The sequence below is a fragment of the Lethenteron reissneri genome, chromosome 64 (assembly GCF_015708825.2).
Source record: "Lethenteron reissneri isolate LAM-NWPU_2019-01 chromosome 64, ASM1570882v1, whole genome shotgun sequence".
Classification (NCBI taxonomy): Eukaryota; Metazoa; Chordata; class Hyperoartia; order Petromyzontiformes; family Petromyzontidae; genus Lethenteron; species Lethenteron reissneri.
In genome coordinates this window covers 10072464-10095189 of record NC_083842.1, presented here as the reverse complement: position 1 = coordinate 10095189, position 22726 = coordinate 10072464, and the positions used below count along the sequence as shown (strand labels likewise).

Here is a 22726-nt window from a genome sequence, read left to right as displayed (position 1 = left end):
TTCCCTCCACATTTAGAATCGACATCGTGCGTTCATAGAGTATTTGCCTGCTCTTTGTTTTTTCGGTGAAGTCACGTAGGTATAAAGTAAAATATAATAAATGAAAACAACTGAATTTATTTTATTTAATTTTTCACCTCCGTGACTTTACCGAAAAAACCAAAGAGTATGAATCCTTGCAGTCACGAAAGCTTCAAATCTAGAATTATTTGCCTGCTGCTAGAAATGTCCACGTGACAAGCCACTTCGTTGGGCTATCATTTGCGATGGCCATGTCGCTTCTGCAAAAGAGCTATAAGTATAACCCGTAAAAAAAAAGTTTTTCACTATAAATCCTTTATATGCGTGGCGGCTAGAGTCCTCTCGTCCTCTGGCTTGAGATGGCTACCACCTATTGGTCAGATGATTGCATGGCAGCATTAAGCAATTGGTAATTAAATAGAATATTTTTGTCGTAAAAAGTGTAAAAATTTGGAAAAAAATTTTCACGAACATTAATTGTCTCGCACAAAGAGTCTGTGTGCAAAATGTCAGCTCGATTGGATCACGGGAAGTGGGTTAAAAAACGACCGAAAGATTTGCACGGTCCTAAGCAAGCAAGCAAGCACGCAAGCAAGCAAGCAAGCGAACTTAATATAAAGGATTTGATAAAGTCTCAGTTGGGCCTGACCTGGTGAAATAAAAAATTAAGTAATTTCGTGCGATTGGTTTCCCTTTCCAATACTTTGCACTCCGATTGCGTTGCCGTACTGTTTGCTGTTGTGACGCTGTGACCCCGTGCCCCTGGAGATCTGTAAGAAAGAGCTTCTTAGCTCATCGGATTCCTCCTCCAGTTTTAAATAAATGTCCAGATTCTGTTATCGATTCTGAAATAGAGCCATATCGCTCAGCAAGCCTTACCTGTGGCAAAATATAGTGATAGGTTTTTACCCTTTCAACTGGTACAAAACTGACACCTTTATACAAGGCATCATGTTTGCAATAACCACAACACAAGCAGTCAAAATGCAAACAAAAAGAAACAACTCTGATGATGATAATGATATGTGTTGTGGTTATTGCAAACATGATGCCTTGTATAAAGGTGTCAGTTTTGTACCAGTTGAAAGGGTAAAAACCTATTACTATATTTTGACACTAGTAAAGGAGATGTCTCAGTGTAAATGCTTACCCCGAGCTCTCAATACTCTGATAGTGCGCTGTCTTTGAGTTGTACGCCTTTTGGCGTCATCTGGTCCAACACCAGTGGAGACTAGGCTCTAAGAAAAGCTGTCTCGGGTGTGGACCAATCAACTTCAAGGACAGTGCATATCATTATCAGAGTTGTTTCTTTTTGTTTGCATTTTGACTGCTTGTGTTGTGGTTATTGCAAACATGATGCCTTGTATAAAGGATGTCAGTTTTGTACCATCTTCTTGGTTCTTTCGGTAAAGTCACATAGAATGGAAATAATAAAATAATAAAAATAAAACATAATAAAATAATTCTCGACAGACCTGTTCTCCACCTGAGGATGGCTGCTTGCGTTGTGGCCGAAATGTCGTGAGAATTATTTTATTATGTTTAATTTTTATTATTTTATTATTTCCATTCTACGTGACTTTACCGAAAGAACCAAGAAGATGAATCCCTGCAGTTACGAAAGCAGCTTTAAATCGAAGTTTTGTACCAGTTGAAAGGGTAAAAACCTATTACTAAGCCTTACCTGTTTTTTTTTTCATTACGAGCCGTTAAGATTTTCGGGCACACTTCTTCAACGTCGAAACAACAAAAAACGTCGCGACGGGAAAAGGGGGGGCTCCGGCACCTTTTTCTGCAGAGCGCAGTGGAAGATGAAGATGAACATGCCCTGGAAGGAGTTGAAGATGGTGAAGAGGTAGGCCATGACCAGAGTGGCCTTGTCGATGAAGAGGAACCCGAACACCCAGGTGAGGCCGAGGAGGCAGAGCAGCGCCACGCCCCCCAGTGCCCAGGACCTGCGGGGGAAGGAAGGAGAGAGAAAAAAAAATAAACAACGACAACAACAACGACGACGATTTAAAGCTGCTTTCGTGACCGCAGGGATTCATCTTCTTGGTTCTTTCGGTAAAGTCACGTAGAAGGGAGATAATAAAATAATAAAAATAGAACATAATAAAATAATCCAGGAATGGCCCAGTGAATCTTGACTCTTTTAAGAGGGTCCTAACCATATTGGAATGTTTGGCCTGATTCCATTGAATGGCCATCATGTCGTAGAAAACCTACACATACAAGAGGGTGGGGTCGCACTTAAAACTGCACACACACAAGATCCAAATATCCATTGCTGTGTAATGCGGTTGTAAACGGCCCTTCTGAGGTGCCGTCAGGGGGGGAGGAGTTAGGTCACGTGGGGGGGAGAGGGGTTGAGTATAGAAGGAGGGGAACCGGAAGAGCAAGGGGAGTGACGGGGAACCAGGAACAGAGGAAGGCCACGAAGGGCGAAGCGGGGTGTGGCGAGATCGCCACGAACACGGGGGAAGCGAGGATCGGCACCGTTGGCCAGCGGTGACCGACCCGAAGCAGCAAGGAGGCTGCAGTCAGCAGCGGGGCTGCACAGAGAGAGTGGGCAGCGGGTCTGCATACAGTGACAGCCAGAGGGTCTGCACATAGGGGTAGCAGCGAGTCTGCAGGGAGGAGGTTACAGTAGATGAAGCAGAGAGTCAGAGGGGTGAGGAAGCTATAATAGCAGTGAATAGCCGGGGGCTACAAATACAGGAGTTATAACAGCGTGCCGTGTGGGTAAAGACGTGAACCTGAATAAAGACACGAAGACAGAAAGAAGTGTTCGAGTCCTTTTATTACAGCTGTACTGCCAGTCTAGGCAGTCATCTTCTTGGTTCTTTCGGTTAAGTCACGTAGAAGGGAAGTAATAAAATAATAAAAATAAAACACAATAAAATAATTCTCATAGTGAGAATTCTCATAGTGAGAATTATTTTATTATGTTTATTTTTATTATTTTATTACTTCCCTTCTACGTGACTTTACCGAAAGAACCAAGAAGATGAATCCCTGCAGTCACGAAAGCTTTAAATCGAAATATAATAAAATAATACAATTCTCACGACGTTTCGGCCACAACGCAAGCAGCCGTCCTCAGGTGAAGAATAGGGCTGTCGGAAAGACAGCGTCTGAATGAGCACCACCAGGCTTGGCAGCGTATATTTAAGCTGGGTTAGAGGAGGAGAGCGCCTTAACAAAGGAATTTGCATATCAACAGAGAAATTTAGCATATTTATGGAAAATGCAGATATGGGATTAGTCACTACTTGTGGAATGTGTGGGGGGGGGGGGGAGGTCTCAGAGTCATATTATGCTCGTGTATTATGTAGGATTAGCAGCAACAAAGGGAGGAAGTAGAATTAGCTTGGTGGTGTTTGTTCATTCAGACGCTGTCTTTCCGACAGACCTGTTCTTCGCCTGAGGACGGCTGCTTGCGTTGTGGCCGAAACGTCGTGAGAATTGTATTTTATTATGTTTTATTTTTATTATTTTATTATCTCCCTTCTACGTGACTTTACCGAAAGAACCAAGAAGAACAACAACGATGGCAAAAAGTCAGCGCTGTGATCAATATTGGCATCGTCATCATCGTTATTGTGGTCGTCGTCGTCGTCGTCAACTTACCACCACCCGACACCTACGTACGTAGCTACGTAAGTTGAGCTACTTCTCGCGCGGCGCACGTAGCCCACCGCGCTAATTGGAGGCGCGGGGAAAGGACAACAGACTGAAAGCACAAAAATGCAGTTCTGAAGAAAGTGAGATTTGAATCTAGATTTAAAAGCCCATGAGTAAGACACAGCCGATTAGTGAGGTTTGTCACGTGAACAAAACGTGGCGGTTAGCTTCCTAATTCAGTGCATCGGTGTGATGGAGAGTAAACCCACGCCATTACCAATTTGAATATGACGTTGGTGGGTTAACGACACATTGATATTTACGCGATCCAAACCAAAAAAAAACCTCTTTTACTATGAATAATGATGGTCGCGAAAGGCCACCATGCGTTCAAATTGATCCTTGAATCAGTCTTCGCCACGAATTTGGAATGCTCAGCGTAAGTTTCCGTAGATTCGGAGGTGAGGAAGACGGTCACAACTGGAGCCAATGACTTATCATCATCATCAAGATCATGGCCATCATCATCATCATCATCGACACCATCGTCAATATAGTTATGAATGTTATCGTCTGCATTGGCGTCATTAATATCATCGTCATCATCATCATCATCATCATTCGTGATCTTAGCCGCGAGGACCATCAATGCTGTCATTTAAAATCAACGTGCGCTCAGGGTATTCGTCTGCTAGAAATGTCCACGTAATAAGCCACTTCAGTTGAGCTATCATTTGTGATAGCCGGCAGCGTTTGTCAAAAGAGCCGTGTGGCTCAGTGGGCCTTAGTTTAATCAGATTCGTCGCTAGCACCAACGATATCACCATCAGCGGGGCCGCAAATGTTGATCAACCGTCACTACGAGCACCTTAGCTGCACTAATCGGGTACCAGAGGAGCAATATTTTAGACCTGGCAACAACAACCAAAACAACATCTGCTGTGTTGACCATTTTAGCGCACTCAGTCAAATCACTGCTGTCACAGCAAGGACTCCTTGCAAGCGGCGGCTCGCTGGCGAGATGTCATCCCCCTCGCCTGGCATATTTGGAGTTTGCGTGTCTCTCTCCCCGTGGTCGCGTGGAATTTTTTTTTCCTCCGGGTCTTCCGGTTTCTCCGTCCACATTTAGAAACATGCTTATTTCGATTATGTGGTTGCTATAAATGTCCACGTGATAAGCCACGTCGGTGGGCTGTCATTTGTGGCCAGGTGGCTTCTGAATTTTTTTTATCTGACAGCTCAGTGGGCTTTACCTGCTAAAATAAAAGAGTTTATTTTTGTGACTTTTTTCTTGCTTTTCCTACACTTTGCACTCCCACCGTGCGCTCGTATTGTTTGCCGTTGTAGCTTTCTGACACCGTGCCCCTTACTCGACATCTGTGAAAGAAAGAGCTTCACAGCTGATTGTTTTTTTACCCCTCTATCTGGCAACAAAACTGACACCTATTTTTACAAAGAGTCATGTTTGCATAGACCACAATACCTGCAGCCATAATGCAAACAAAAAACATAACTCTGATAATGTATGTACTGTCCTTGAAGTTGATTGGTCCACACCCGAAACAGCTTTCCTTAGAGCCTAGTCTCACATGGTCCTTGAAGTTGATTGGTCCACACCCGAAACAGCTTTCCTTAGAGCCTAGTCTCACATGGTGTTGGACCAGATGACGCCAAAAGTCGCACAACTCAAAGACAATGTACCATCAGAGTATGAGAGTTCGGGGTAAGCATTTACACCATTGGAACCTCATACTCTGATGGTGCATTGTCTTTGAGTTGTGCGCCTTTTGGCGTCATCTGGTCCAACACCATGTGAGACTAGGCTCTAAGGAAAGCTGTCTCGGGTGTGGACCAATCAGCTTCAAGGACAGTGCATACATTATCAGAGTTGTGTTTTTTGTTTGCATTATGACTGCAGGTATTGTGTTCTATGCAAACATGACTCCTTGTAAAAAAAAAAGGTGTCAATTTTATTGCCAGATAGAAAGGACAAAAAACCAATTATCATTTTTTTTACTGCCAAATGAGGTTCCAATGGAGCTTCACAGCTCTTCGGATTCCTCCGCCGGTATAAAGATTCCGACTATCTTTCAACTTGAAGCGGCACTTTTAAGGAAAGCATCTCCCGCGTTAAGCGAGCGGATTAACGGTACGACCGGAAAAAGTCGTTTCCTGCTCAAACAGGGGCATTGAGGCCGTTGGTGCTCATCTTCCGCTTACAGCCCTGCGCCGGTCATGGGAAATTCTACGTTCTTATGGTGGTGGCTGGGGCGGGGGGCAGTCTATTCATAAGACAATCAGGTCACTCAAAAAAATCTTTAGATTACTCTGGCCTCTTGAGTTCTCATCGAATTCCTCGCCCTCCTCCGGTCTAAATAAAGATTGCGATAAAAATTCCAATTCTACTCCACGGACGGTTCGTGGGCGGCCATCGCCAACGCCGCCACGCACGCCACGCGTCTCGTCGGTGGCGGGTCGTGCGTCGTGTTTGCAAACGTCTGAAAGTCACGTTCGCCCTCCCCCCCCCCCCGGTGAATTAATGCAAATTCCACCCGGCCCCCCCACCCCGCCCCGCCCCCCCGGCTTTCAACGTCGTCCATCTCAAGCGTCGCGGATAAAGAGGCGGGCGCCAGCGTGTTAGACGGTCGTCAGGCTCGCCGAGCCAACGAGCGAGCGAGCGGGCGGGCGGGCGAAAGCGTGCGAGAGAGAAAGAGAAGACAGCGCGTGACGGTGAGAAGCGTGATACGGGCCTGAGGGCCGGAGGCGAGGGGGACCGGGGAAGGTGGGGGGGGGCTAGGGAAAAGGAGAGAGAGAGATGCCCAATTGTGGGCAGAATTCACGGAAAAATACTTACCTGATGAACTCTCTGTTATCCGGAGAGCTGAGAGCGGGCGGGGGGAGGGGGGGGGAGCAGGAAAGGAGGACCACGCAGCACACACAGAAAGTTACTTAGGCGAGCGTGTTGGCGACACGGGGGGGATTAAACTGCCTGCGCAGAGAGATAGGGGGGGGGGGGCGGTGATGTGGCAGTCACAGAGCTCTGGCCAGAGGTCGCAACCGGGTACCCGATATCCGTACCCTACCCGATACCCGGCTACCCGTACCCGGCCGGGTATGGGTACGGGTAGCCGTTTGCGACCCTGGTGCGGCCGGGTACGGCGGGTACGGGTAGGCCGTGAGTCACTGGTGAGTTACCGTTTGTCACTCATTTCCCAACGTCTTGTCTCAAGTTTCCTAGAATCAACCCACCCGCGCCTGCAACATGGCTTCATCCCAAAGGTCGCAATCGGGTACCGGTACCCGTACCCTACCCGATACCCGGCCAGGTACGGGTAGCCGGGTATCGGGTAGGGTACAGGTATCGGGTACCCGGTTGCGACCCTGGTGCGGCCGGGTATGGGTACGGGTAAGGAATCAAAACCCGTTTGCGACCTCTGGCTCTCGCTCTCGGGCGTTCCCGGCGGCGGCGACATCGCCAAAACGGAGCCACGCGCGGCCCCGCGGGGAGACGCTGGCAAACGAACGGATGGATGGGCAGACGGAGGGACAGACGAACGGGCAGATGGACGGATGGATTCAACTAACATTTATTTGATGTTACCAGGCAAGGCCCACTGAGCTATATTGCTCTTTTTAAGAAGCGACCTGGCCACGAATTATATCGTAATGAAGTTGCTCATCGTGGGGACATTTATAGTGGGCAAATATGTCCTAAACGCACGTTTTTAAACGTGAAGGAAAAAGCACGGAGGAGAACATTCAATCTCCAAATATACAGCAGGCGTCAGGGTCGGGATCGAACCCATGACCTCCTGTGTACCGGGTGAGGGAGTTAACATCTCACCATCACGATGGATGGGCAGAGAGCCGGATGGATGGAACTGATAGTTATATGGGCGGATCACCAGATGAACCAGCAGACAAACGGAAAGATGCATGGCCGTAGAGACGTACGCATACGGAGCGATTAAACTGTCCGCCCACATCATGGGACCTCCTTTGCCAGTACCAAAATATACTGATAGGGGTTTTCCTCCTTTTTTCTGGCAACAAAACTGACACCTTTTGCAAGGAATCATGCTTACATTAACCACAATACTTGCAGTCAAATGCAAAAACCAAAACAATACTCTGATAATTTATGCATTGTCTTTGAAACTGATTGGTCCACACCAGAGACAGCTTTCTTTAGAGCCTAGTCTCATATGGTGTTCGACCAGATGACGCCAAAAGGCGCACCTATGTCCGCCCACAGATACGGGAGTCACACCGCCAGCGGGAATGCCAGCGCTCTCAGTCGGCGTCACTGAGCGCAAGCACTTTGCGAGGACATCGTCAGGGGGCACACCCCGGGCCCACTCCGACATCGCCATTGCGTGGAGTTCTATCGCTGTGCAGGAAAACTCGGTTGGCTACATAGGACGATCGGATGACGAGTCGCATGGATTGGACGGACAAAGGAATGGATGGACAGGCTGACGGACAGAGAGATGGACAGAGGGAAGATGGGATGAACGGACAGACGGTCAGATGGATGGACGAGTGAAGATAGATCACAAGAGGGACTTGTATGTATGTTTGTTGAATAGCACTGGTCAACACACTTTATCTGGCATAAGATATTCCAACGGTTGTAAGGTAATTTTGGGGGTGCTGATTCCAAATCTGGCATCAGTTTTTGTCTATCACATCAGGTTTTTGAGATATCAGATATTGCATTTTCAATAAAAACTGCAGAAGAAAAATATTAAATAAATGTGGATATCTACATAAAATGATATTATAAACACACTATCCTAAAAATACAGCACCATATTTTAACACTAAAGCAGTCACTGACTCGCAACAACTTGCAATCACAAGTGACAGAGTTAATTTCGGGTAAAATCAATGAAAATGGGGTATGCCGATAGCATAAAAATGAGATGTAATAGAGCAAATCTGAGATCAGATTTGGAATCAGCACCCCGAAATTAGTCTAAAACAGCTGCAAAAGTCAAGGCCAGAATTTTTTTTTTTTTTGACCAGTGTTATTAGCCAACCGTACTCATCGGAAATGCGGGGGGAAGGTCAACAAACAAAACACAAAAAGTAGTTCTAAAGAAATTAGTTTTCAATCGAGATGATGACTTCAAAGTGCATAGCTCTCAGTGGCTTCCTAATATCAGAAGGAAGAGAGCGTTCCAGACGGCCGCAGAAGCGCATCTGAAAGCGCGCGATGCAGCGGCCATCTTTGTTCGACGGTCAGCCAAAAAGCCGCCGCTGCGATTCTGACCGGACCTCACGTGATGGTATTTACGCTCCTTGACGAAGAGACTTTTATACGGACAGCCGTACGGACAGACGGATGCGCACGCGCCGAAAGCCAGGCAGACGACAAAGCACACACGCGAGACGAGACGCAGACACGGCGCGAAGACACGTCGCCAAGGCAGACCTTACCCAGGCAGGTCAGTGTTATAGTATCCGTCACACACGGGGTGACTGAACGAGGCGCGGGGGGCAGAGGTGGCACAGGGGCAAGGAGAGCAGAGTTAGAGACGCGAGGCGTGGGGGGAGGTTGGGGGGGAGGGTGGGGGGGAAGATCGCACGACCGACGGAAAAACCGCGGCAGGTGGAAAGAACCGGCGAAGATTCTCACGCCGGGTCCGCCGTGCGCGCAGCCGCCCGCCGGGGTCAATCGGGCCTTGTTTGACTCGCTCGGGCGAGCGATTCATGCACGTTGAACTTCTTTCGACGTCCTACGTAGCCAGCCGTGCTAATCGGAGGTGTGCGACTGGTCGGGACGAGTCTGTCTAGAGGCGGGGGCTCCCCCCGAAACGGCGTGCGTGCGGTGTAACGGAGTCCCCGCGTGGAACGGGGGTAGGTTGTGGGGTTTTTTTGGTTGTTGTTGCGAGGACTCATACAATTCGAAGAGAAATTTTATACAAATTGAAAAACAAAAGCTCAATAACTGAGCGAGGCGCAAAGCGGAGCCGCCGCCTTCGACGCAAGAGGTTCGTGGGTGGTTCAATGCCGGACCCCGACGATGCCTGCGCCTGTTCTACATCTGGAGTACGAGTGTGTTCTCACGCTCTCTCTCTCTCTCCCCGTGGTGGTCGCGCGGATTTGTAAATCCTTTATATTAAGTTCACTTGCTTGCTTGCTTGCTTGCGCGCTTACGACCGCGCAAATCTTTCGGTCGTTTTTGAACCCACTTCCCGTGATCCAATCGAGCTGACATTTTGCACACAGACTCGTTGTGCGTGACAATTTATTTTCGTGAAAAAAAATTTCCAAAATTTTCCACCTTTTAGGAATTTTTTTTTTTCATATTTCATTTAAAATACCAATGTGATAAAAATGAAACTCTTACACAAGAAAAACAGAAATGAATAATAAAATAAAACCGATGCCACGCATATAAAGGATTTATAGTGAAAAACTTTGTTTTTACGGGTTAATTTTTCTCCTCTGGGTTCCTCCAACAGTTTTTCCACCACCTCCTCCACATTATAAAAAAGTACGCGAGGTGTTCCCCACGTACACCACCCCCACTCATATAAACGCATTGACTTTCTCGTATACAGGTAGTCCTCTACTTAAGATGGAGATGCGTTACGACGACCCCATCGTAAGTCAAAAATATCGCAAGTCGAAGATGGCCTAGCCTACCCAGGAGTCTTAAAGAACGGTGATAATTTAGCAAAACAGAGCAATTTACAGTACCGTACTGTATAAACTATATACTGTATGTATTTAGTAATTACAATACTGTATTTGCACAGTAAAATGTAAACTGAAAAAAACAAGATAAATTCTTAGCCTACCTATATGAACTGCAATTTAATAGAAACTTTTTTCAGGAAACAATCCTATCTGCTATAAAAAAAAACTTTTAACATGCATTGAACGTATCGTATAGCGATCGCGATCGCAAGATCGAAATATCGTAAGTCGGACCATCGTAACACGGGGACTATCTGTATAAGGTGACCTTTCTCTAATTCGTGAACATTTTAGATGAAGAAATTCTGCAACAGAACTTTCACAGCGGGCGGTGTAACGTCAACTCGTGTTTTGGCGAACGAACCTAAGAAAGCAGACATCGCAGAACTAAATTTTGATTTAAAGCTTTCGTGACTGCAGGGATTCATATTCTTGGTTCTTTCGGTAAAGTCACGTAGAAGGGTAATAATACAAAAATAAAAATGAAACATAATAAAATACAATTCTCACGACGTTTTGGCCACAACACAAGCAGCCGTCCTCAGGTGAAGAACAGGTTTGTCGGAAAGACAGCGTCTGACAGACCTGGTCTTCACCTGAGGACGGCTGCTTGCGTTGTGGCCGAAACGTCGTGAGAATTATTTTATTATGTTTTATTTTTATTATTTTATTATTTCCCTTCTACGTGACTTTACCGAAAGAACCAAGAAGATTATTTTATTTTAGTTTTTCTTCCGGTTTCGTTTTAACGACGCACGTCATCGGAACGGGAGCGGAAGAAAAAATGGATGACGCTACACGCACGTATGTCACCGGAACGGGGAAGGGTTAAACTAACGCAAGCAGGTGCACGATTTATAAAATCCCTTGCAAAGGGGCGATTGTTACACGATGGGTCAAAGCGAAGCTTCCAAGTCCAAGTTTCAAGTTCATCTATTAGGTATAGCCCTGTGAGCCATTCGGCTCTTGAATCGGGTGCAACCGCAACAAACAAAAAACTTAAACGTGAACCAGAAAACATCTTAAAGTGACTATGTGCAAAGAGAAAATCCAAGAAAAGACAGCAAAACATTGCAGAAAAAGCACCGTGCACCAACGCTGTGTGCAAAAATCCCAGTGGGATGCAAGTCAAACAACAACAACCACAACAACCAAAAGACAACCTATGGTCCCCCCGAGAGCCGGATTGAGCTCGTTAAAGCGAAACCCGATTTTTAAACGACGCTTACATTTTTGTGCGTCACTCATTGGCGACCGTGGCTGTGAACCACCAATATTCGCTCGCTACAGGTTCAATCGCGCGTGGCAGTGGCCCATACTCTTAGGTTTTTTTCCGGTAAAGTCACGTAGGCGAAAGTAAATAATAAAAGATAAATAACAAAAAGAATAGAAGAAATAATAGAAATAAAATAATAAATCACGATAACAAATATTCAATTACTCGAAACAGCAATCGTGCTGTGACGGTTCCACCCGAAGAACGGAAGCTTGTGTTGCCCCCGAAACGTCGTGGTTTCATTATTTTATTTCTATTATTTTTATTATTGATATTCTTAGGTTTTTTCGGTAAAGTCACGTAGGTAAAAAACTAAAATTAATAAAATTGTACTTTTATTAATTTTAATTTTTTACCTACGTGACTTTACCGAAAAAAACCTAAGAATATGAATCCTTGCAGTCACGAAAGCTTCAAATCTAGAATTCATTATTGATCTTTTATTATTTATTTTTACCTACGTCACTTTATCGAAAAAACCTAAGAGGCTTCGGCCCAGTCGGTCGAAAAGTAGGACTGACGGGGAAACTGCCAGCCGCACCCCGCCGTATGTCCCGGTTGAGCCTCCCGGAAAATGCGGTCGCTTCAAGTGATGAACCACCCCCCCCTCCCTCCCTCCTCCCGCTCCTCTCCCCCCCAACACACCCGGCCCCATCACTCACTTAATGTTCTCGAGCCGGTTGCCATCGGGCTTGATTGGCGCCGAATGCTGCAGCATCTTGTACAGAGTAATCAGCAGGAACACGAAGTTCACCTGTGATACACACCACACGCGCGCCACGCACACACGAGTCAACGGTCCGTAAGACGTGATAATTGTTTTTTGTAAATCCTTTATATTAAGTTCGCTTGCTTGCTTGCGTGCTTGCGTGCTTGCTTGCTTGCTTACGACCGTGCAAATCTTTCGGTCGTTTTTTAACCCACTTCCCGTGATCCAATCGAGCTGACATTTTGCACACAGACTCGTTGTGCGAGACAATTAATGTTCATGAAAATGTTTTTCAAAAATTTTACACTTTTTAGGGAAAACAAATTAAATATTTAATTACCAATTGCTTAATGCTGGCAGACAATCATCTGACCCATAGGTGGCAGCCATCTCAAGCCAGAGGACGAGAGGACTCTAGCCGCCACGCATATAAAGGATTTAAAGTGAAAAACTTTGTTTTTACGGGTTATACTTATTACCCTTCTATCTGGCAACAAAACTGACACCTTTTTTTACAAGGAGTCATGTTTGCATAGACCACAATACCTGCAGTCGTAATGCAAACAAAAACACAACTCTGATAATGTATGCACTGTCCTTGAAGTTGATTGGTCCACACCCGAGACAGCTTTCCTTAGAGCCTAGTCTCACATGGGTTGGACCAGATGACGCCAAAAGGCGCACAACTCAAAGACAATGCACCATCAGAGTATGAGAGCTCGGGGTAAGCATTTACACCATTGGAACCTCATTTGCCAGTAAAAAATATGATAATTGGTTTTTTACCCTTCTATGTGGCAACAAAACTACAAGGACAGTGCATATATTATCAGAGTTATGTTTTTTGTTTGCATTATGACTGCAGGTATTGTGGTCTATGCAAACATGACTCCTTGTAAGAAAAGGTGTCAGTTTTGTTGCCAGATAGAAGGGTAAAAAAACGATTATCATATTTTTTACTGGCAAATGAGGTTCCAATGGTGTAAATGGTCCGTAAGACGTTTTCTTTTTTCGTTGGGTTAGATCGCGTGAGCGTAAATGTGTCGTTAGACCCGTCACCACCACCCGAGACACAGGCAATTAGTAACAGAACGTGCCAATACGTTGCTGGTTCAGCGTAACCGGTGTGTTGGGAGAGAGTAAACCCACAGCAACATTCACAATTCGAGCAGAGTCACGTTTCGCCGGTAATCACAACAACAACAACAAGCATCGTCGAATTGCGGAAAATTCATCTGCCTCTTCCTGGTTATTTCGGTAAAGTCACGTAGAATGGAAAAAATAAAATAATAAAAATAAAACATAATAAAATCATTCTCACGACGAGGTGAAGAACAGGTCTGTCGAGAAGACAGACTCTGTCTTCTCGACAGACCTGTTCTTCACCTGAGGACGGCTGCTTGCGTTGTGGCCGAAACGTCGTGAGAATTATTTTATTATGTTTTATTTTTATTATTTTATTATTTCCATTCCACGTGACTTTACCGAAAGAACCAAGAAGATGAATCCCTGCAGTCACGAAAGAAGCTTTAAATCAAAATTCCTCCTCCTGTTTCGGTCTTAAACGGAGCGGCAGAGGTGACGTCCTCACTGAGCCTATCAGGTGCCAAGATCAGAGGGGGGTGAATGTAGTCAATGTAAATTGCAATGGATGCCGATAATTTCGGGTTATTTAAAACGAGTTGGAAACCAAGTTCACTTTCCAGGCTACGGCAACGGGCAGTGTGCTCGGGCCACATACACGACGCTTAACGCGTGTTAGCACGGCTAACACGTGTTAGCGTCGCAATCAGAAGTGCTCGCCTGCAATTCGCGTTTTAGATCCAGACGGGATTTTGGCTCGAGACGATTTCAAGGGAATTCACGATCAACACGAATGTGGGAATCGCATCACATTCAGCGCGGGAACTCTCACGCACTCGTTCATCGAGCAGCAGACACGGCGACGCGTCTCGCTGGCGGGAGGACGACGCCGGAAGCTTCACCGGGACCCCCCCACCCCCCCCGTCCCCGTCCCCGGCACAACGCGCGCGCACGCTACTCACGAAGATGATGGCGGCCACGGGCGCGAGGAAACTCCAGATGAAATGATTGTCGGTCCTGAGCCAGCAGCTGCAGAACGGAAGAGAGGACAAACGGTCGCCTGGTTAGCCTGACAAGGCCGGGATAGCGCTGCATGTATCCGGTTTCATTCGCCAGCATCTGGCAACATTTGCCACCGTTCAGTAGCACTTGAGCCGCCATCTGGGAACATTAGGGCACATTTGTGTCATTTGCTGTATGTGATGACATTCCAGACATCTGGTGAAACCGGGCGCCAGCCGGCAAGACCCGGCACTAGCCGGCAAGGCCGGGCACCAGCCGGCAAGACCGGGCACCAGTCAGCAAGCCCGGGTGCCAGGTGTCAACACCAGGCGTGAACCGGCAACACCGGGCACCAGTCAGCAAGCCCGGGTGCCAGGTGTCAACACCAGGCGTGAACCGGCAACACCGGGCACCAGTTAGCAAGCCCGGGTGCCGGGTGGCAACGCCAGGAGTGAACCGGCAACACCGGGCACCAGTCAGTAAGCCCGGGTACCAGGTGGCAACACCAGGAGTGAACCGGCAACACCGGGCACCAGTTAGTAAGCCCGGGTGCTGGGTGGCAACACCAGGCGTGAACCGGCAACACCGGGCACCAGTTAGTAAGCCCGGGTGCCAGGTGGCAACACCAGGAGTGAACCGGCAACACCGGGCACCAGTCAGTAAGCCCGGGTGCCAGGTGGCAACACCAGGCGTGAACCGGCAAGACCGGGCACCAGTTAGTAAGCCCGGGTGCCGGGTGGCAACACCAGGTGTGAACCGGCAACACCGGGCACCAGTTAACAAGCCGGGGCGCCATCCGGCAAGACCGGGCTCCAGTCAGCGAGCCGGGGCGCCATCCGGCAAGAACCCGGGCGCCGTCCCGGCAAGACGGGCTGCGACGGAGAGGGAAGGGGCGGGGGGGGGGGGGTGGTGGCGGCGGGACTGACGCGCGCTCGGTGCCGTAGCCCGTGTAGTCGACGGCGAGCGAGACCCCGACGACGGTGAGCGGCAGGCCGTAGCCCAGCAGGTAGAAGTACTTGCGGCGCGCGCGGCGCCCCTCGAAAACCTCGACGAGCATGAGGTAGAGCTGCACCCCCTCGAGGCACATCCACGCGAACGCCGCCAGGAAGAACAGGTGGAGCAGCGCCGCTAGGACGGAGCACGCCACCTGTGGAGGCGGGGAGGGGGTTGGGGGGTTGGTGTTGTATAGAAGCGGAATTTCGATTGAAAGCTGCTTTCGTGACTGCAGGGATACATCTTCTTGGTTCTTTCGGTAAAGTCACGTAGAAGGGAAGTAATAAAATAATAAAAATAAAACATAATAAAATTTCGATTTAAAGCTTCTTTCGTGACTGCAGGGATTCATCTTCTTGGTTCTTTCGGTAAAGTCACGTAGAAGGGAAGTAATAAAATAATAAAAATACAACATAATAAAATAATTCTCACGACGTTTCGGCCACAACGCAAGCAGCCGTCCTCAGGTGGAGAACAGGTCTGTCGAGGAGACAGAGTCTGAATGACACGCCCCAGGCTTGGAGGGAGGGAGCAGGCGGGCAGGTGAGTGGGTGAGTAGGCGAGTGGGTGTGTAGGTGAGTGGGTGAGTAGGCGAGTGGGTGAGTAGGTGAGTGGGTGAGTAGGTGAGTGGGTGAGTGGTTGAGTAGGTGAGTGGTTGAGTGGGTGAGTGGGTGAGTCGGTGAGTAAGTGAGTAGGTGAGTGGGTGAGTAGGTGAGTGGGTGAGCGAGTGTGTGAGCGAGTGGGTGAGTAAGTGTGTAGGAGAGTGGGTTAGAAGACGAGTGGGTAAGTAGGATGGTAGGTGAGTGGGTGAGTAGGCGAGCGGGTGAGTGGGTGAGTAGGTGAGTGGGTGAGCGAGTGTGTGAGCGAGTGGGTGAGTAAGTGTAGGAGTGGGTGAGTAGACGAGTGGGAAAGTAGGAGAGTAGGTGAGTGGGTGAGTAGGCGAGCGGGTGAGTGGGCGAGTGGGTGAGTGGGTGAGTAGGCGAGCGGGTGAGTAGGTGTGTAGGTGAGTGGTTGAGTGGTTGAGTGGTTGAGTGGGTGAGTGGGTTAGTAGGTGAGTCGGTGAGTCGGTGAGTGGGCGAGTGGGCGAGTGGGTGATTGGGTGAGCGAGTGTGTGAGCGAGTGGGTGAGTGAGTGAGTAGGTGAGTGGGTGAGTAGGCGAGCGAGTGAGAAGACAAGTCGGTGGGAGTGGGCAAGAGGGAGGGAGCGGGCGGGCGAGCGGGCGGGCGAGCGGGCGAGCGGGCGATCGTGCGAGCGAGCGAGCGGGCGTGCGCACCGTGTACTGAGTCTTGTCGATGCCGAGCAGGAAGAGGAGCTCGGCGAGCAGCAGGTTGAGGCACAGGTTCTTGTGGATCGTGTTGCGGTCACTCTGGAGGCCGCGGAAGAAGCAGAAGGTGAACGTGGCCATGGCGAGGCACACGAGGGACACCAGCACGCCCACCCACGTGATCACCAGCAGCAGCAGCTCGTGGGCACGGTCCCCGTACTGGCGCGCACGGGACAGACGCACGGACAGACGCACGCACGGACAGAAGCACGCACGGACAGACGCACGCACGGACAGACGCACGCACGGACAGACGCACGCACGGACAGACGCACGCACGGACAGACGCACGCACGGACAGACGCACGCACGGGCAGACGCACGCACGGACAGACGCACGCACGGACAGACGCACGCACAGACAGACGCACGCACGGACAGACGCACGCACGGACAGACGCACGCACGGACAGACGCACGCACGGACAGACGCACGCACGGGACACACGGAGGCGTGAGGATGTCATCGGAGGTGCGGGGGAAGGACAACAAACTAAACACAAAATAAAGTTCTTAAAGAAGTTAGTTGTCAATCGGGATTTACATCTAAAAAGGTGGACAACGAATGACAAAGACAAAGATCCCCCCCGTATAGGCCTCAACAGACTGTTGGGGCAGGTGCTGTTAGCAAGTAGTTGTTGGTTGTTTGACTTGCATCCCACTGGGATTTTTGCACACAGCGTTGGTGTACGGTGATTTTTTCTGCAATGTTTTGCTGTCTTTTCTTGGATTTTCTGTTTAAACTCAGTCACATATTCACTTTAGGATGTTTTTTGTTCACGTTTTTGTTTTTTGTTTGTTGCGGTTGCACCCGATTCAAGAGCCGAATGGCTCACAGGGCTATACCTAATACATGAACTTGATGAACTTGAACCTATGAAGGCTGGCACTACACACGAGGGGGTGGGTGGCCAACACCACGCCCGGCCGCCTTTGTCTCTCCCAAGTGGCGATGTTGACACACCGCACCAGGTACTCATTTGAGGCTGAGTCGACTGAGGGGAGGCCCAGGACCGGTTCAGATAATTGTCGCTGGTGTTGGTGGCCGTGAGTGGGAATTGAACTTGGGTCGCTGGGTTCGTAGCGCAGCGCCCTAACCGCTAGGCCACCGCTCCCCCACAGCATAAACATTACCACCATCAAATCAACTATCACCACCACGACCTCATCTAAACTCTACCACCACTACTAACACCATCACCTCCGATCAACCACCGTCACCACCTTCACCACCACAACCACCACCTCATCCAAACTTACCAGCTCCAACACCATCACCTCCAATCACCACCCTCACTACCCTCACCACCACTACCACTCACCACCATCACCACATCCAAACATTACCACCACCAACATCACCACCATCACCTACAATCACCACCCTCACCACCATCACCACCACCCTTACCACTCTCACCACCACCTCATCCAAATTTTACCACCACCAACATCACCACCATCACCACCATCACCACCCTCACCATCACCACCACCACCACGACCGACTCACTCGTCCATCACCAACACCATCACTACCATCATCACCACCAATCACCAACCTCACCCCCCCCGCCCCCCGCCCCGCCCCTCTCAGCACCTCGATATCGTGCCTCGCCATGAGCACCGCGAAGTTGGTGAGGTGGTTGCAGGAGCACGTGGTGTGCGTGCTGTTGGTGGACAGCAGCTTGCAGCCGTGGCTTGACCAGTGGCCCCTCATGGTGTGCGACGAGTAGTTCCAGAAGGAGCAGCTGGGGCTGAAGTGGTCCGACGTCTGGGGGGGGCGGGGGGGGAGGGGGGCGGGGGGGGGAGGAGGAGGACGGAGCCCAAATCGTCATTCAAGGGCCGCTCTCAAAGAGTCTCGGAATCAGCGGCGGTGGGAGCATCGTCATCATCATCAGCAACAGCAGCAGCAACAGCAGCAGCAACAGCAGCAGCAGCAACAGCAGAAGCGCCATCATCATCAGCAGCAGCAACAGCAGCAGCAGAAGCGCCATCATCATCATCAGCAGCAGCAACAGCAGCAGAAGAAGTGCCATCATCATCAGCAACAGCAGCAGAAGAAGCGCCATCATCATCAGCAGCAGCAGCAACAGCAGAAGTGCCATCATCATCATCAGCAACAACAGCAACAGCAGAAGCGCCATCATCATCAGCAGCAGCAACAGCAGCAGAAGAAGCGTCATCATCATCAGCAGCAGCAGCAACAGCAGAAGTGCCATCATCATCATCAGCAACAACAGCAGAAGCGCCATCATCATCAGCAGCAGCAACAGCAGCAGAAGAAGCGCCATCATCATCATCATCACCAGCAACAGCAGCAGAAGAAGCGCCATCATCATCATCAGCAGCAACAGCAGCAGCAGCAGAAGCGCCATCATCAATAGCAGCATCGCGAGCTGTAGCAGCAGCACTATCATGGGCAGCAGCAGGCAGGAGCAGCGTCGTCATCATCATCATCAGCAGCGTCATCAGCAGCAGCGTCATCACGGGCAGCGACAGCATCAACCAAGTGGCATTTTGCAGGTAAAAGTGGAAGCATCGGATGCAGCAGCAGCAGCAGTGGCAATATTCGCAGCATTAGCAGCAAAGGTAACAGCAGTGATTGCAGGAGCAGCAGCAATAACAGCAGCATCAAGATCAGCTGAAACAGCAGCAGCAGCAGTAGTATCAGCAGCATTAGCAACAACAGCAGTATCAGCAGCATCACGAGCAGAATCAGCATCACCAGTTGCTTGGAAGGGTCCCGGCGGCAGGGCTCTGTCCCACTTCCTAGCCGCCGTGGAATCGCGACATCGCCGGTGAGAAATGCAAACCCCGGCATCTCTCAGCCGTGCCCAGTGCTCAGCAGCGGCGTCTCCCACGTGACCGTTGTGAACACCGCCAGCTGAGCAAGCGACGACCCCGGGTGCCCGGGGCCCCCACCCCACCCAAGCTGACTACCCCCCCCATACCCCCACCCACCCCCAGTCCCCCCACCCCACCCCATCCCCCCCCACAAGCTCACTACCCCACCCCCTGTCCCCCCCACCCACCCCCAGTCCCCCACCCCACCCCATCCCCCCCACAAGCTCACTACCCCACCCCCTGTCCCCCCACCCACCCCCATCCCCCCACACCACAACTACCCCCACCCCCTGTCCCCCCCACCCACCCCTATCCCCCCACCCACTCCTCCCCCCCACCACTCACACCCCACCCCTCCCCCCACCCACCCAGTCCCCCACACCCCATCCCCCCCACCCAAGCTCATACCCCACACCCCCCACCACCACATCCCCACCCACCCCCCCCCCAGCCCCCCCCCCCACCCCATCCCCCCCCACCACATCGCCCCCCCACCCCAGTCCCCCCCCCCATCCCACCCACACGCCACACCCCCCCCCCACCACCAACCACTCCCCCACCACCCGCATCCCCACCACCACCCCTCCACCCTCACCCACCCCTCCAACCCACCCCACGCTCCGACACCCCCTCACCCACCCCACCCCCCCCCCCCCCCCACCCCCCCCTCCACGAGCTCACCACGTTGTGCTGGACGTGTGAAGACGACGGGCTCGCTGAGGAACACGTGGTTCGACTCCTTGTTGATGGAGGCGGAGATGATGGGCGAGTTGACCACGAGGGAGCGGTTCGTCTGCTGCGACGCGTTGGCCGACAGCGTCGCGTTGTCCGTGCTCAGGAAGAGCGCCAGGTTGTCGTACGTCGTGAACACCAGCTTCGTCACGCCTAAGCGCGCCCACGGCAACAAGATTCGGGAACATTTATTTCACGCTGGAGGAATCCCATGAGCTATCAAGCTCTTTTTTTGTTTGTTTTTAGCAGATGTCCAGTAGACAGCAGAATATCTCTCCTCTCTCACCCGGCTCTCCCTTCGCTCTCTCCCCGCTCTCCCTACTCCCCCTCCCCGCACCGCTGAACGTGACCCCCGCAGCCAGAGGTCGCAAACCGGTTTTGATTCCTTACCCGTACCCGGCCGCACCAGGGTCGCAAACAGGTACCCACACCCGTACCCGGCCGTACCCGTACCCTATACCCATACCCGGCCGGGTACGGGTATCGGGTACCCGATTGCGACCTCTGGGATGAAGCCATGTTGCAGGCGCGGGTGGGTTGATTCTAGGAACTTGAATCGTGAGAAGAGACAAGACGTTGGGAAATGAGTGACAAACGGTGACTCACCAGTGACTCACGGCCTACCCGTACCCATACCCGGCCGCACCAGGGTCGCAAACGGCGACCTGTACCCGTACCCGGCCGGGTACGAGTCGCCGGGTATCGGGTAGGGTACGGGTATCGGGTACCCGGTTGCGACCTCTGCCCGCAGCTCACCGTTGCGGCTGTTCAGCTTGATGGAGTTTGCCGTGAGCGTGATGCGGTTCCCAGAATGCCACGGGGTCGTGGTGCCACCGCGGCCACCGCCGCCGCCACCGCCGCCGTCGGGGCGGTCCGAATTGCCGGCCCTCTCGGTCGCCTCGTCGCGGGGGAACGTGAAGTCCCGTAGCGGCCCCTCCGTGTTCAGCACCGACACCGTGAGCACTGAGGATGGGGTGGGGTGGGGGGCGGGTGGGGGGGGGGGGGAAGCGGGGGGGGGGGAGGAGAAATGGGGTGAGGACAGAGGCAGATTTCGATAAAATTTCCCGTGAATGAACACGTTGTTGTTTATTCACAACTCCATTTCAGTTTATGGGTGTCTTGTTTGGAGTCAGTCTATGGGCCTCTATATAAGCCATCATACATGTGAGTCGTTGGTGATGGGGCTGACACCATCCACTCACGACGCTTGCAGATGTCGGTTGAACCATTTCCCAATCCGTTGACGTACGTCAACATCATCAGTTTTTCTTCCGATTCCGTTGCAATGACGTACGTCAACATCATCAGTTTTTCTTCCGATTCCATTCCGATGATGTACGTCAACATCATCAGTTTTTCTTCCGATTCCGTTGCGATGACGTACGTGGACATCTTCAGGTCGGAAGACGTACCGAGGCCTCCCGCAAGGCCACGCGGGAGAGGCCGTGTGGCACAGTTTGGGCGCCAGTTATCGTCGAGTGGCGGTGGTCGTGTCGCTACAGTTCTCTGCGGTGATTAACGACGTCTTTAAAAGCTAATTGAACGCAGAGCCGCGTGCGCGTTCAGAGATTCAGCGGTGATCTCCCACCCTAAAACTTGAAGATGTCTCGGAACGTGAAAGGGTTTATCAGCATGCTTGGGTTCATTTTTCTTTTTTTTATTTGACCAGGGCTCGCGCCCCACTTTAATCCCCAAGCCGAACAGACGGAACTCAGCAGCGCCGGCTCACCATCTTCAACCCCACCGCCCCCCCCCACCCCGTCCCACGCCACTCGGCCACCTCAACACAACCCTCGCCAGCTCCCGCGCTGACCCTTGACCCCCCCCCCCCGCGAGACGGCCGCCCCCTGTCAGCGCGCGACCCTGGGCACCGCTCCCCCCCCCCACGTACCAGAGGTCACAAACGGGTTTTGATTCCTTACCCGTACTCGGCCACATCAGGGTCGCAAACGGGTACCCGTACCCGGCCGGGTATCGGGTACCTGTACCCTACCCGATACCCGGCCGGGTACGGGTAGCCGGGTATTGGGTAGGGTACGGGTATCGGGTACCCGATTGCGACCTCTGGGATGAAGCCATGTTGCAGGAGCGGGTGGGTTGATTCTAGGAACTTGAATTGTGAGAAGAGACAAGACGTTGGGAAATGAGTGACAAACGGTTACTCACCATATTCTTAGCTTTTTTCGGTAAAGTCACGTAGGTAAAAATTTTTTAATTAATCAAAGTAAAATAAAAGTAAAATAAAAATAAAATAAAAATCACGACGTTTCGAAGGCAACACAAGCTTCCGTCTTCAGTGACTCATGGTCTACCCGTACCCGTACCCGGCCGCACCAGGTTCGCAAATGGGTACGGGCAGCCGGGTATCGGGTAGGGTACGGGTATCGGGTACCCGATTGCGACCTCT

General features: G+C 50.8%; 1 protein-coding gene across 1 annotated transcript in view; it reads right to left on the bottom strand.

Moving 5' to 3' along the window:
- The window catches only part of LOC133359199 (adhesion G protein-coupled receptor L2-like), a 203544-nt gene that overhangs the window by 11258 nt on the left and 169560 nt on the right, over positions 1 to 22726 (bottom strand). The window contains 11 exon segments of the mRNA XM_061577626.1: positions 1808 to 1976; positions 6500 to 6526; positions 9088 to 9129; positions 12292 to 12383; positions 14384 to 14450; positions 15350 to 15570; positions 16690 to 16899; positions 18341 to 18514; positions 20269 to 20283; positions 20285 to 20472; positions 21076 to 21282. Of these exon segments, the coding sequence (XP_061433610.1) occupies positions 1808 to 1976; positions 6500 to 6526; positions 9088 to 9129; positions 12292 to 12383; positions 14384 to 14450; positions 15350 to 15570; positions 16690 to 16899; positions 18341 to 18514; positions 20269 to 20283; positions 20285 to 20472; positions 21076 to 21282 (1412 nt within the window).